Source organism: Taudactylus pleione, unplaced genomic scaffold (assembly GCF_031769625.1).
Source record: "Taudactylus pleione unplaced genomic scaffold, aTauple2 ptg000398l, whole genome shotgun sequence".
NCBI lineage: Eukaryota > Metazoa > Chordata > Amphibia > Anura > Myobatrachidae > Taudactylus > Taudactylus pleione.
This window is the reverse complement of record NW_028284800.1, coordinates 3,216,901-3,230,000: the sequence shown is the minus strand read 5'-3', so window position 1 is coordinate 3,230,000 and position 13,100 is coordinate 3,216,901. Positions and strand designations below refer to the sequence as shown.

The following is a 13,100-nucleotide window of genomic DNA, read 5'->3' as shown; positions in this document are numbered from 1 at the left end:
GTTGTAGGATATTATTTTTTAGTGCACTAAGGGACCTATTCATCATACCTAAAGTTTCTCTGGAGGTAATTAGGTTTAGAACTCGCATGGAGTTCTACCTAATTATCGGAGGAATTCATCATTCCTCCTCCCTATAACTATCTATTCCGAAAAGCTGTCATTTTTGCGATAACAGCTTTTCGGGAAAGAGATAGTTATCCCTGCCTGCTCTAACTTACCGCAGCTGGAATCCATGCTGCTCATGCGCTGTTACATCTGTAAAACCAGCGCATGCGCAGCAATGCCTACAGATGCGGTAAGTTTGTGTCCCCCCCTCCGCTCACCTCCCCCCCGCTCACCTACCCCACGTTCAGCACTTACCCCTGTCAGCACAGCAGCCTCCGGCTCCATCTGCTATGCTTTCATGCGTTCTCCCTGCAGAGCACAGTACTGTTTAGAGAAAAAAAAAACTTTTTTTTTTTATAAACTTTATTGTGTTCTGCTGGGGAGAACACATGACAGCATAGCAGACGGAGCCAGAGGAAAGACCAGACCGCCAGAGGGAGAAGCCGGGGGACCTGCACAGCTGGAAGCAGGTAAGTGTTACCTACTATACGCCACCTCAAAGTGGCGGATAGTAACACCATCAAATTCCGAAAATACATAATTTTCAGAATTTAATGAATACCATAATTTCCATATGGAAATTAACGCAGGGGGACTTAGCAAGGAGATATTAGTGATATCTCCTGTGCTAAGTGTGTTCATGAATATTAAAATAACGTTAATTAAGGAAAATGTCCTTAAAAACATTATTTTAGTGTTGATGAATAGGCCCCTAAAAGAGAAAGAACTATGTAATGTAGAATTCTTGGTACTGTATAAATGTAACACCTAACATAGGGCCTGATTCAGACCCGGTCGCAAGCGCTGAGCATTCACCGGGTCGATGGTAACCCAGAGCGCATGCACACGACGGAGCCGGCTCCATCGTGCCCATGTGCGAGACCCGGATAGCGACAGGCACTCAGTCGCTCCGGGTCTCGCATCAAAGGGGACGAGCTGTCGATGTAGAGTGACAGCTCGCCCCCTTTGGTGGGCGGGCCCGGGGGGTGGCTGCCCAAACGGAGGTGTTCCCATGAGAACGCTTGTCGCTTGGGGGCGGCCCCACGGACATCACTCTGTTAGAGCCGAAAGCTCTCTGGGGCTTGCGGCCATGAGACCCACAGCTATGCGAGCGGCCAGGAGGCCATTCTAAAAAAAAAAAAGCCCGGCCCTGATTCAGAGCGATCGGGTCTGAATCAGGACCATAGTGTAGTATATGCATGTATTAACCTCTTGCTCCTTCTTTAGCTGCTCCATAGCTTGTTGAAACTCCTTCTCCTTTTTCTCTGCCTCGGCAATGCTGGCTTGGTTTTGCTCTTCATACGCCATGGCGACCACAGCCAGGATCAAGTTCACCAAATAAAAGGAACCCAAGAAGATGACGAATACAAAAAATATCATGTACGTCTTCCCTGAAGCTCTGAGAGTCTGAAAAGATATAGAAATAACCCACACAAAATTTACATGTACACTGAAATATATTTTTGATTATAAATATACTGTATCATTCCTGTATATTATGCCTCGCAAAACGCATTACTGAGGAGAGCTGGGATATGTCATTTTAGTAAATTGATTTTCCAGCCTCTATGCTCTCTATTAGGGGAAATGATTATTAAATAAAGAGTGTGCACATTTGCTCAGCTAAAGTGGTCATTTTTGACACAACTGAAGACTAATTGTGCCTTGTAAAGTCCCAAACATTTATTCTACTGTCTGTATGTCATCAAACTCATGTCTGACCATGTTCGTTCATGCAGATAAACAAGCCAGGATTGTGATGAGTCTTTATGGTGTCTGTGTGAGATCATCAGTTGACCAAGAAGTTGCTACTGTTCCAATGTGGCTGGAACAACTGTCTGGAATGCAATGTATGACCAGAGGCAGTCATGCTGGATGCTGTCAAACTGAGTAAAGAAATCAATCATGGTTTAGTTGTTGAGCTCTGGAAATTGAGCTAAAGACATGGCCCAGGTGGGCTACACTTGTGGGCCCTCCACTTTCCAGTCTAACACCCTCTGCCAACTGCAACCATACAATGTGTTACTAAATTCATATATTCTGTAAGAATATAGTTAAATAAAATCTTACCTGCTGATATAAGTTCTCCCAGTAGTCCTGTGTCATAAGCCGGAAGAGAGATAGGAAAGCCCACCCAAAAGTATCAAAACTGGTGTAGTCGTAATTTGGGTTTTTCCCAACCTTCACACAAATGTAACCTTCAGGGCACTTCCTAATGTGGGCAAAAAGACAAATGAGATAATGTTCACATGTGTATTCCTTGATGTTCTCACTCTCTATGGTGGAGACGTATCATAGCTTCTAAGATTGGAGAAATAGACAAGTAGAGAAGTTGGCCCAAGCAACCAATCAGCTTTATCTATAATTTTATAGAATGTACTTGAAAATGCTAACTAGAAGCGGATTTATTGCTATGGACAACTTCTCCACTTCAGAAGGTTTGATACATCTCACCATATATTCTTAACTGGGCATTTACACCTTGCCTGGGTCCTGCTCTGTCGCTATCCAGTATTAGCCTAATCTCAAATCAAGGTGAAGGGTGTGGTCACAGCACTTTAGGTGCAGCCAGAGGAGGAATGGCCGCCATGTTCATGCCACGTTCCACGGGGCGCATGCACAGTGCTTCATAACTGCTAGTCCACTCCACACCAAACTGTCTCCCTTAAAGAAGCGCTTCAACTGGCTATAGCAATCAACCAATCATCTTCTAGCTACTATTTATCAAGTACATGCTATAAAATTATACCAGCTGATTGGTCTCTATGGTCTCCACCTGTCCTCTTTAGAAGGGTTGATACATCTACCCCACAATAGTGCCTTCAATAACATACTTAAAAAGACTAAATGAACTAATTGTAGACAACTTTTATTGAAACACAAATTAAAACATAAACACAATAAATAATCTATACTTTAAAATATACATCAAAAGGAGAAACTCAACATTTTCATCATACAGTATATTATTAACCCACTTCCTCAGGAATGCTATATATAAGTACTGCTGATTATCAATATTACCCTTTTTACAATTCAAACATTGTAAGATTACTACACTGCTTACATTAGCCATATATCTAAGATATCCATTTATGAGAGGTATTGATTGGCTGATTCTACATGTGAAAGCACTGCATTAATTAAAATGTTATTTAGGAGGGAAAGGCCAATTTAGCCATCTACTCAACTAACCACTTAGAAAATCTGCAATAGCTGCCTGTTCTTCTCTATTCAGTGACTTGATAATTATCAGAAATATTGGGTTAAATAAACTGCTTTTAAGAGAAGCATCTTTATAATGACTTTTCCATCTTCTGGTCGCCGGGAAACATGCTGGGGAGACAGCCGTGAAACGCATTCATCCCCTCGCTAGGTATGGACATTCTTCTACTGAGAATGTGTCGGGGCCTGTGAAGGCACTGAAGGCCAGACTAGGGGCCTCCATAATGGATGGCCAGGAACCCTCACTATCAGCAGACCCTATCACTGCTGCAATGGGCTGCCTTAGTGATAGCGACACCAACGGCTCATGTAAATAACGCTGTTTTACAATACTTTGTATAATATTCTTCAAATATCTAGATAAAAGTAAGAAACGTTGATTCAGTAATTATACTAGGTTTCTCTATAGGAGAAATGCTCTACTATATGTCCTCATGGAAGCAGTTCCTCCCAGATTTCTGGCATTGTTATACAGATTTTACTCATTGTGTACCCATCCTTGCCTGCAACTTCTGAGTGATTCAATGTATGCACTAAGGACCTGATTCAGAGATGTGCACTAAACTGATGGTTAGTGCACATCTCCGATGTTTGGGAGTCTGCATCTGTACAGGACTTATTGGGGGTGATTCAATTCAACGTGATGTTGAATAGCCTCGGGAGGGAGGGAGCTCCCGGAGCTATTCAATTCAGTGCGCTGTTTGGGCGCACTAAGGATTTCTTCTCGCACCCCCCTGGGGATGCGAGGAGAGATCCGACCAAAGTGTCGGACGCACAGCTGTTTTTCTGCTTAGCGCGGTGCTAATAGTCGCGTGCCCCTGGCACTTTGTTCAGAGAATGCCGGTTAACGTGCCTTAACATCCTTGTTAAGGCGCGATAATCGGCATTCTCCGACCACACAGCGCACTGAATTGAATAGCTCCGGGAGCTCGCTCCCGGCGCTATTCAATTTGCATTAAATTGAAACACCCCCATTGTGCTCATGTGCAGAACAGGTCCTGCGATCTTGCATACAGTTCCCTCAGGCCTCTGCCTGATTGACAGGCAGAAGCATTTGGGGGGAGGTGCGGCGGTGGGGACAGCCTGCGTTCCCGGAAATGGCCCCCGATTTCCTGGAGCGCTGAGGCCAGGACCTGCATCAATGAACACTCGGCCTGATTCAGAGCCGCTCTTAAGCGGCCGCTCGTTCGCTCCAAGCATGCGTATGGGTCGTAATGCGCATGCGCCAACCATTCATTGCGGTCGGAAATCAAGCGCTCGCTAAATAGCGAGTGCCTGCTAATTTGAGTGAGAGGATGAGGCGTTTGTGGGTGGTAACAGGGGAAGGTGCTTGAAAACGGGGAGTGGTGATCCGAACGCAGGCATGCCAAACGGTCAAAACGGGCGTTTTAAGGGTGTGCATAATTAACAAAGCAGTGTCATCGACCACGTCACTTGGTTGTTTCTTAGCCTGAACTGGTCGCATGATTGCGGTAGGAAAATCCTACCACAAGCACTGCGAGCAGTTCAGATGCCTTTCGATGTACTCGATTAATCAAATAAATAGCGGAGATGATGCGAGCGGCCAGGGGGCGTCTTTACAAAATAGCGAGCGCATGTTTCATTCGCTTGCTCAGACATAGAGGCGTCAACAGACCGCAAAGAGCGAGCGCTCAATTTAAATAGCCGGCCCCTTTTTCTGAACGAGCGAGCGCAAATAGCGTCCGGCTCTGAATCAGGCCCACAGACTTCCTGGCTTTGCAAGCAGCAAGGAGTCAGTCAGCCTACATAATCTGAGGCTTATTCTGCTGGCTGATGCGGGGGAACATTGTGACCATCGGTCATGATGGTAATCCTAGGCTGCGACCTCGGTTGCAGCGCTGGGATTGCAGATGCTGACAGCAGCATTAGCATTTTAGATGGACGGTATTGCACAGATGTGATGTATTGCACAGACATGATGTGAGCCTGTACACTCCTTAGGCACAGCAGACAGAAATGTTTGCTGTAAGCGGCTCTGAGACCCTTAAAAGAGACAATACTGTAAGTCTGCAATGCTTAAGGGAGCCTACAGCTGCTCTGTATTCACATACAGCAGCTATACATCTGCATGTCTGCTCTATGTGGCATGATGAGGTACTATATAGCATATTCAGACACTTTGTGGCATAATGGGACACTGTGTGGCATAATGGGGGCACTGTGTGGCATAATGGGGGCACTGTGTGGCATAATGGAGGCACTGTGAGGCATACTGGGGGCACTGTGTGAAAATGTTTATACTGGGGCACTGTATGGCACAATGTGCATAATGTGGTACTGTGTGGCATACTGGGCATAATGTTCATAGTAGTTCACCATTGTGGCAAAATACTTAAATGGGGGACAATGTGTAGCATAATACGGGCACTGTATGGCATGTTGGTTATACTGGGAAAACTGTGTGACATAATGTTCTTATTTGGGGCACTGTGTAAATTTAGTTTAAGGTGCCTGTGAGATTAATTTATTGGTACTGTTTTTTTGTTTTTTTAATTAAGTAAAAAAAACATTTAAATATTTGAGTGTAAAAAAAAAATTCCTAGGGAGTGTCCAGCACCCACATTAACCATAGTCCCTCATTGTAATATTCTCCACACTCCATCCCGTGGCATTAGATTACTCAGTGGCAATAAATCTCCCAATGGCATTAATCCCCCACTTCTTGTCCATAGGTCCCCATTGAGGAATAACCCCCTCCCCCAGGGCCAAACACCCCTTAGGAAGACCCTGTTTACACTTATGTCCCCTCCCTGCACTGACCACCTGCATCTGCTGAGGGTTAGTAATGAAAGTCAGCAAGTAAGAGATGTGTACAGTACAGTCTCTCTTATTGCATCCACATGCACTATAGGTTTTAAAAAACAAAAAATTATTTTTTAAAAGTATCATGTAACTTACCCAGCATCACTGCTATTTCCACAAAGCAAAGCATCTTTTGCTCCAGGTCTTTTGAAGATATTCTCTTTAAAAAAAAATAAAGATAAATGACATTTAATTTTTTGATGCACAAACGGATATCAGATATAATAACTGGAGAGAAAATAGCAAGGAGCTAATTAAATAAATGTACTGTTGGTATAAATATAGTGATACATCATATTCGTTCAATCCACTTTTATAATTGTAGAAATGAAGAAACACAAACGTTTGGAACAGATCCATGGTTTGCAAAGTTTTATGATTCACAGTAAAGGATCATATTGTTTATAAAGCTTGCACTGTGTGTAGTAACCAATCATATCTTTGCTTTGAAGCCAGTTATGTATGTGAAAGCCTGTTTGACAAAAGCTCAGTGGGCAGGGGTAGGGTTGTTGCCACCCAAAGCAAATAAAAAAAATGTCGCCCTTTAAAATCAGTTCTTCGATATAATTCTGATACAGGACAAAATAGTGCAAATGGCAAGAGCCACCTAATTGTGACGTCATAAGAATATACAACCTTCTCATATCTCTCATTCCCAAAGCCCAGCACTTCCAATGCTCCCAGAACCTTCAGCCCTACATCTAATCTCAGCATCACTTTTATCTCCATCCCTCTATATACTGATAGATGATGCAAAGCTGCAAACTCCAAGGACCTCATTCAGAGCCGGTCGCACAGAGCGTGCGGTCGGTCTGAATGAGGGGAGGACGTCTTGAATTTTCAAGACGTCCTTCTTTGCGGTGGTAAGGCTGTGGGTTAACACCCACAGCCTTACGACCGCCTAAGGTGATGGTCGCTATGGTCAAGACCATCGCGACCATCGGGGCTTACGACGAGACCCTAGGGTAGGGTCTCACTTGTCGTAAGCCCCGGAGAGCTTTCGGCTCTGTCTGAGCCGGAAGCTCTCCACTGATGTCAGTGGGGCCGCCCCCAAACGGTAGGCTTTCCCATGGGAACGCCCCCGTTTGGGCTGCCACCCCTCCGGCCCGCCTTCCAAACGGGGCGAGCTGTCAATCAACATCAACAGCTCGCCCCCTTTGGATCGAGACCCGCTACGACCGGCGCTGTCGGTCGTAGCGGGTCTCACTCATGCGCACGACGGTGCCGGCGCCGTCGTGCACATGCTCTGTGGGGGGCCATCGACCCGGTCCGAGCGCATCGGCGCTAACGACCGGGTCTGAATGACCCCCCAAATCTCTCCCTTCCAAACGTGCTGCTGCTCTTCTCTGCAGTAAACCATCACCTGACTCTTTCCTACAATTGCATATATACCTACACATAAATGTGACGTAGGATAAATGTGACGTAGGATAAATGTGATGGTCATAAATGACAAATTCATTTTTTTTTTAATTTTCAGCCTTAAAATGACGCTTCCAAAATATGAGTCCAGGGCATGTGTCCTGCCATAGCTGTGCCACTGGCCGAGGGAAGAGTTGCTTTTATGGAAATTACATTTGCCCCTCTTTGTAGAGATGCATTAAACTGGAACACAACCCAACATCAATCACTGGAATCACTAGGTTGTAGCCACAGCAGGACTATTAATTTTAAGGATGCTAAGAAGCTGCTTAAACAGAAAATCTATCAATGCTAAAATACTTTGTTAAACAATCAAACACACACAAAATAATATATAATTTATAATAGTATCAGTTTAATGTTATCGTCTGGAGAACCACATTAAACTTGGCCTAAGGGCAAATGTCCCCTTTCCCCTCTCATTAATAATCTGTGAGATATTGATGTCACATAAAACACTGTGTAAGAGAACATGCACACCATTCACTAGAGCCCAAATGGAAGTGATATGTAACCTGAGACGCTAATGACCAAGCAGGGAGAGTGTTTGACTTGTGATAATGTGGAAGGATGCTCTCTGGAGAGTATAATACTTTAATCCCCTCCCTACAAAACACAGCAGGTGACAATGCAGCAAATCTACTACACAGAAGAGGCAGTGTGATCACCCCCCTCCTGCACTTTCCTTGTTCACATCTATATGTGTCTTCCCTGAATGTCATATTTGCTTAGTAATGTCAATACATGTGCGTGAGCAGGTAATGCACTACACAAACACTTAAAGATAGGAATCAGCACTTATGCAGAAAGAACAAAGTCATCACAATTATTATGAACATACACACAGTAAAACAACTGAATTTAAAACTATGCAGATAATTGTCCTTTTGCATTAAACAGAGAATTTACCAATAAACTATGGGGTCTATGTGCTAAGCATTGGATGAAGATAAAGTAAATGGAGATAAAGTCCCAACCAATCAGCTCCTAACTGTCATTTTTTTAAACAAGCCTGTGACATGCCAGTTAGGAGCTGATTGGTTGGGGATTTATCTGCGTTCACTTTATCTCTATCTAAGGCTTAGTAAATACTACCCCTACAGACCAGACTGAGAGGTGTCTTTATCAAAATAAGAGATAAAGTGCTAACCAATCAGCTTCTACAGTAACTGCCATTTTACAGACTGCGTTTGGAAAATGACAGTTAGGAACTGATTGGTTGGAACTTTAACTCTCTCCACTTTACCTCTCACCAAGCTTTGATAAATTTCCCCCTAAATCTTGCAGAGGCAGCTCAATATTAGCCCTGAGCGGTAAGTATGGGGGGGATGACTTTTACACATGCTCTGTGTGTGGAGAATATTGTACAGATGAGGGGACAGTCTTATACCCATACTTGCTTACCTTTTGCTTGTCCTCCCCGGGAGAAGCCTGGGGGTGGACAAGCAGGTGGGCTGAGATGGGGGTGGGGCCTGATGGGTCATGTCATTAAGCCCCGCCCCCTTCATGGCAAATTGCCGCAATTGGCTTAAATTTAAATAGAGGGCGGGGATAAATTACGCTTTCATGGAGAATTGCATCATTAAGCCCCGCCCCTACACAGGGACCCGTGATCACAGCGGAAATTCTCCCCATTCGGGGAATGCAGGAGAAATGCCTACCCTTCCAGGGGTGCGGGGGGGTTACCCGCAAAATCGTGAGCCTCCCGCAAAAACCGGGAGGGTAGGCATGTATGCTTATACCTCACACCTTAAACACGAAGAAAGTGACAGGTGGATGTGTGCGCAAACAAACCAGCTGTAGGTAGTATCAAACGAAAGTGTCCTCACACCTGTTTGGGCACACATCCACCTATCACTTTCTTCGTGTTTAAATTGTTATTCCTCTGATAGAGTAGTCGTGGTGCTGCAAGTTGTTTGATTATTGTGATCACAGAAGAACCCTTTTAGAGGATGTTTTTAGGGAGGAGGGCGAACCCAGTATAATAATTGATGATAACTTGGAAGGAATTATGAAAAAATTAGAGACTGCTTTACTTAGGAAGAACCGGATCTGGTAGTAGACAGTTACACTTGAAAAATACATCGCCCACCAGATAATCCCTAAAGGTTTAGCTATTCATAAAGCCGGCTCTTCATCAGCAAGTGAAAATTTCAAATTAAAATGGGAAAGCATTTTGCGTACATGCTCTTTTTCCCTAATGAACCTGATTATTAATGATAGACGGGAAGACCTTTCTTACAAAGAAATGATCACACTTTTTGCAGACACACCCGAATATAGGGATTTGGAAAAAAGGATAGCAAATAGTCTGAAGAGAGATGAAAGAATCTTAATAGACCAAAAAGTCAAGAAATTTAATAGAGACAGAGGAATTACTAAATTCAGTCGATACAAAATTTAAAAATAAAAAAGATGGAAGTAGAAAACAAAATCGGTAATGAACAAAACTCCATTGAAAAATAAAATAGTAAAGTCCGATTTTCCAAACAATACATCTGAAAAAGAAATAAGGAATGAGGAAAGCTTTAAAAATACAGGAAGTGCATATGAAGATGTGGAATCTATTTGTCCAAATAAATGGAAAATTACGAAGAACGCAGGAAAAAAAATGGGGATTAAGACCATTTTCACCACAGACTGATAGGAATGAAGAACATTTTTTGACTTAGGGATATGTCATGGAGACAACCACAAGATTCCCACACAATACAAAAATATCATAAGAGAATCCCATTCCAATAAGAAATCTGTATCAACATCTCCCTGAAGAATGTGAGTCGCCACTTTTTTTATCCTGGGAGAGAGAGGAAGATACCCCCTAAGATTAAAAAGGTAAAAAGAATTAGAAAAAGAGGGTGTAGAGGAGGTACAAACAAAAAAGAAACAAACAAAGGAAATCTCCAAAACAGTAGACTGTGGAGACCCTAATGAGGGGAAAGTAAACCTTTTTAATTTAAGCACCCATATACTTTCTGTAGAGGAAGCTAAAGTCCTAGAGAAAGGTTTAAAATATGCCCCATCAATGCCATTGAATAAATTTACAACATTTGTTGATCTGAACAAATATATAAGGAAGCTATCAATTAAGAGGTTCTTCCTTGCGAAAGATGAAGGAAGTCTGGACCTTGAAACTAACATTGGAGGGACCCCCTTTAAACCCAAGTCTGTTTTTAATCCCACACATATGAAAGGAAATTTTGTGGATACCTTTTACAATATGGTCTATGACAACATTAACAAGATGGAAACAAAGAACATATAATTTAACCTACAAAGAACGTCAAGCCCTTAAAAACGTAAAGTTGAATACCGAAATAGTGATAAAATCCCCCTATAAAGGTGGCGGGGTTGTGATTTTAAATAGAGATATGTACGAAGGGGAAGTATTAAAACAGCTAGAGGACAGAGGTAACTATCAAACTCAGAACAGATCCCACTACTGGAATCTTAGACAAATTCAGGATAATGTTAGAATAATACAAAAAGGAAGGAATTCTGAAGGAAAAATAACAATTATTTCTTTATAACCCAGAACCAGTGATTCCAGTGATCTATGTATTACCAAAAATACATAAAAACCCGACACATCCACTGGGTAAACCGATTGCTTTGGGGATTGATTCAGTGACAGCAGACGGTCGATCACTATATACCATAATTGAACAACAGGATGGTATTAATGCAATAACTAAGAGTTTGAAAGCTAGCAAGATCGAACAAACTTTACAAAATTTTATTATTGATGGGGTCCATTTTATTTTAACAAACAATTATTTAATTTTTAAAGATGTCTTTTATCTGCAGAAGGTCGGGACCATGATGGGCACCAGGTTCGCTCCAAGTTATGCAAATATTTTCATGGGGCAGTGTGACAATTATTTTATTTGGGACCACAACCCCGTCGGAGCGAACCTGGTGTCCTGGTCTAGCTACATAGTCGATGTCTTTTTTTATTTGGAGAGGTGGTAGCACTCTTTTAAAAGAATTTTATAAATATTTGAATACCAACTTTTTAAATATACAATTCACTTTTTTTAGTAGTGATACAGCAGTGATTTGTTTGGATTTATTGGTTTCTATTATTGAGAATACAGTACAAACAAAAAATTTCACAAAGCCAACAGAATCTCACACTTATATTCGGGCAGATAACTGCCACCATTCTAGTTGGTTAAATTCAATCCCAGGAGGCCAACTAAGGAGACTAAAGCATAATTGCACACAGTTGGAGACATATGAGATTCAAGCCGAAGAGATGCACGCCAAATTTGTGGCATCCGGCTACCCTATGGAAAATGCCAATAAAGCATTAGAGGAAGCGAAAAAAGTTGAGAGAGAAAATCTATTAAGGAACACAACTAAGGAAATAGATAGGTCCTCCGCTTTTGAATGAGCTTTTGTCACTTAATTCAACAGCCAACATAAAAACATACAAAAATCCTTGCGTAAGCATTGGAAGATTTTACAGAGGGATCCAATAATCAGCCCCCACCTACCTATTAAACCAAAATGCATTTATAGAAAAGCCCCTAACATAGGTAACAGACTAGTTAGGAGTGCTCTTCCACGAACAGATACCACCTCGAGAAATAAGACCAAAGGTCTTTCCTGATGTGTTACATGTATCGGATGTAGAGAAGTGAAAGGAGATGGTCAAAGTAAAACCAGAGGTTACGATTAATGGGCAAAACCACAAAATGACAAACTTTATTACATGCAACACAAAAAAGTGTTGTGTATGCAATAGAGTTTAGTTGCAATTTGTTTTACATTGGGAGAACTTCCAGACCCATGAAAATACAGAGAACATCTAATAAACATTAAGAGGGGTCTGGAGACCCATGCCTTATCCAATCATTTTAAAGTACAGTATGTCATAACAGCAATATATCAGGCATTAACGATTTATAGGGCTACAAAATGTAAAAGGCCATTGGCGGAGGAGAGACTTAGCAAGCCAATTAGCCCAAGTAGAGATGAAAAATATTTTTAATTTTGGGACATTAAAACCTGGAGGATTGAACCTCGATTTTGAGGTAAATTGGTTTTTGTAAAGTGTCCTCCGAAAAACACAAGATAAATGCATTTTCTCACTGCATGCACTTTAGTATCACAAATTTGAACTTATGTCTAAAAGTTTTTTTTATATATGGTGACTAATTTATCTATTTTATATTTATTGAGGGCATGTAATATATGATGCTGCAGGCTTCATCTACATATAACTGACATCGAGTGTATCAATACTGCTGAGAATGACATCACTAGAAACCTACTTATTGCCATTATAATTGCCATATTAAGTGCAGAAACGAATGAAAACACGAATTGAGTAAAGTTTGTTTACATCTCCATGGCAATGAAACGGAAGCGATGCAACACATGTCAGCATTGGAAAGCCTGCATCTTGACACCCCAACCTGTAAAGGCAGATCGCTAGTATGACCGGAAATACCAGGACTCCAGAGGCAGTTCATTGGCTGGGCACAGCAGAGGATTATGGGACTTGTAGTTCGGTCTTT

General features: G+C 42.1%; 1 protein-coding gene across 2 annotated transcripts in view; it reads right to left on the bottom strand.

Moving 5' to 3' along the window:
- Nucleotides 1–13,100, bottom strand: part of LOC148506677 (sodium channel protein type 5 subunit alpha-like) — a 323,898-nt gene that overhangs the window by 208,625 nt on the left and 102,173 nt on the right. For both annotated transcript variants that reach the window (XM_088446436.1, XM_088446435.1), the window contains exons 7-9: nt 6,250–6,313; nt 2,176–2,317; nt 1,315–1,512 (exon numbers count right to left, since the gene is read on the bottom strand). In XM_088446436.1, the coding sequence (XP_088302562.1) occupies nt 1,315–1,512; nt 2,176–2,317; nt 6,250–6,313 (404 nt within the window). The remainder of the gene's footprint in view (nt 1–1,314; nt 1,513–2,175; nt 2,318–6,249; nt 6,314–13,100) is intronic.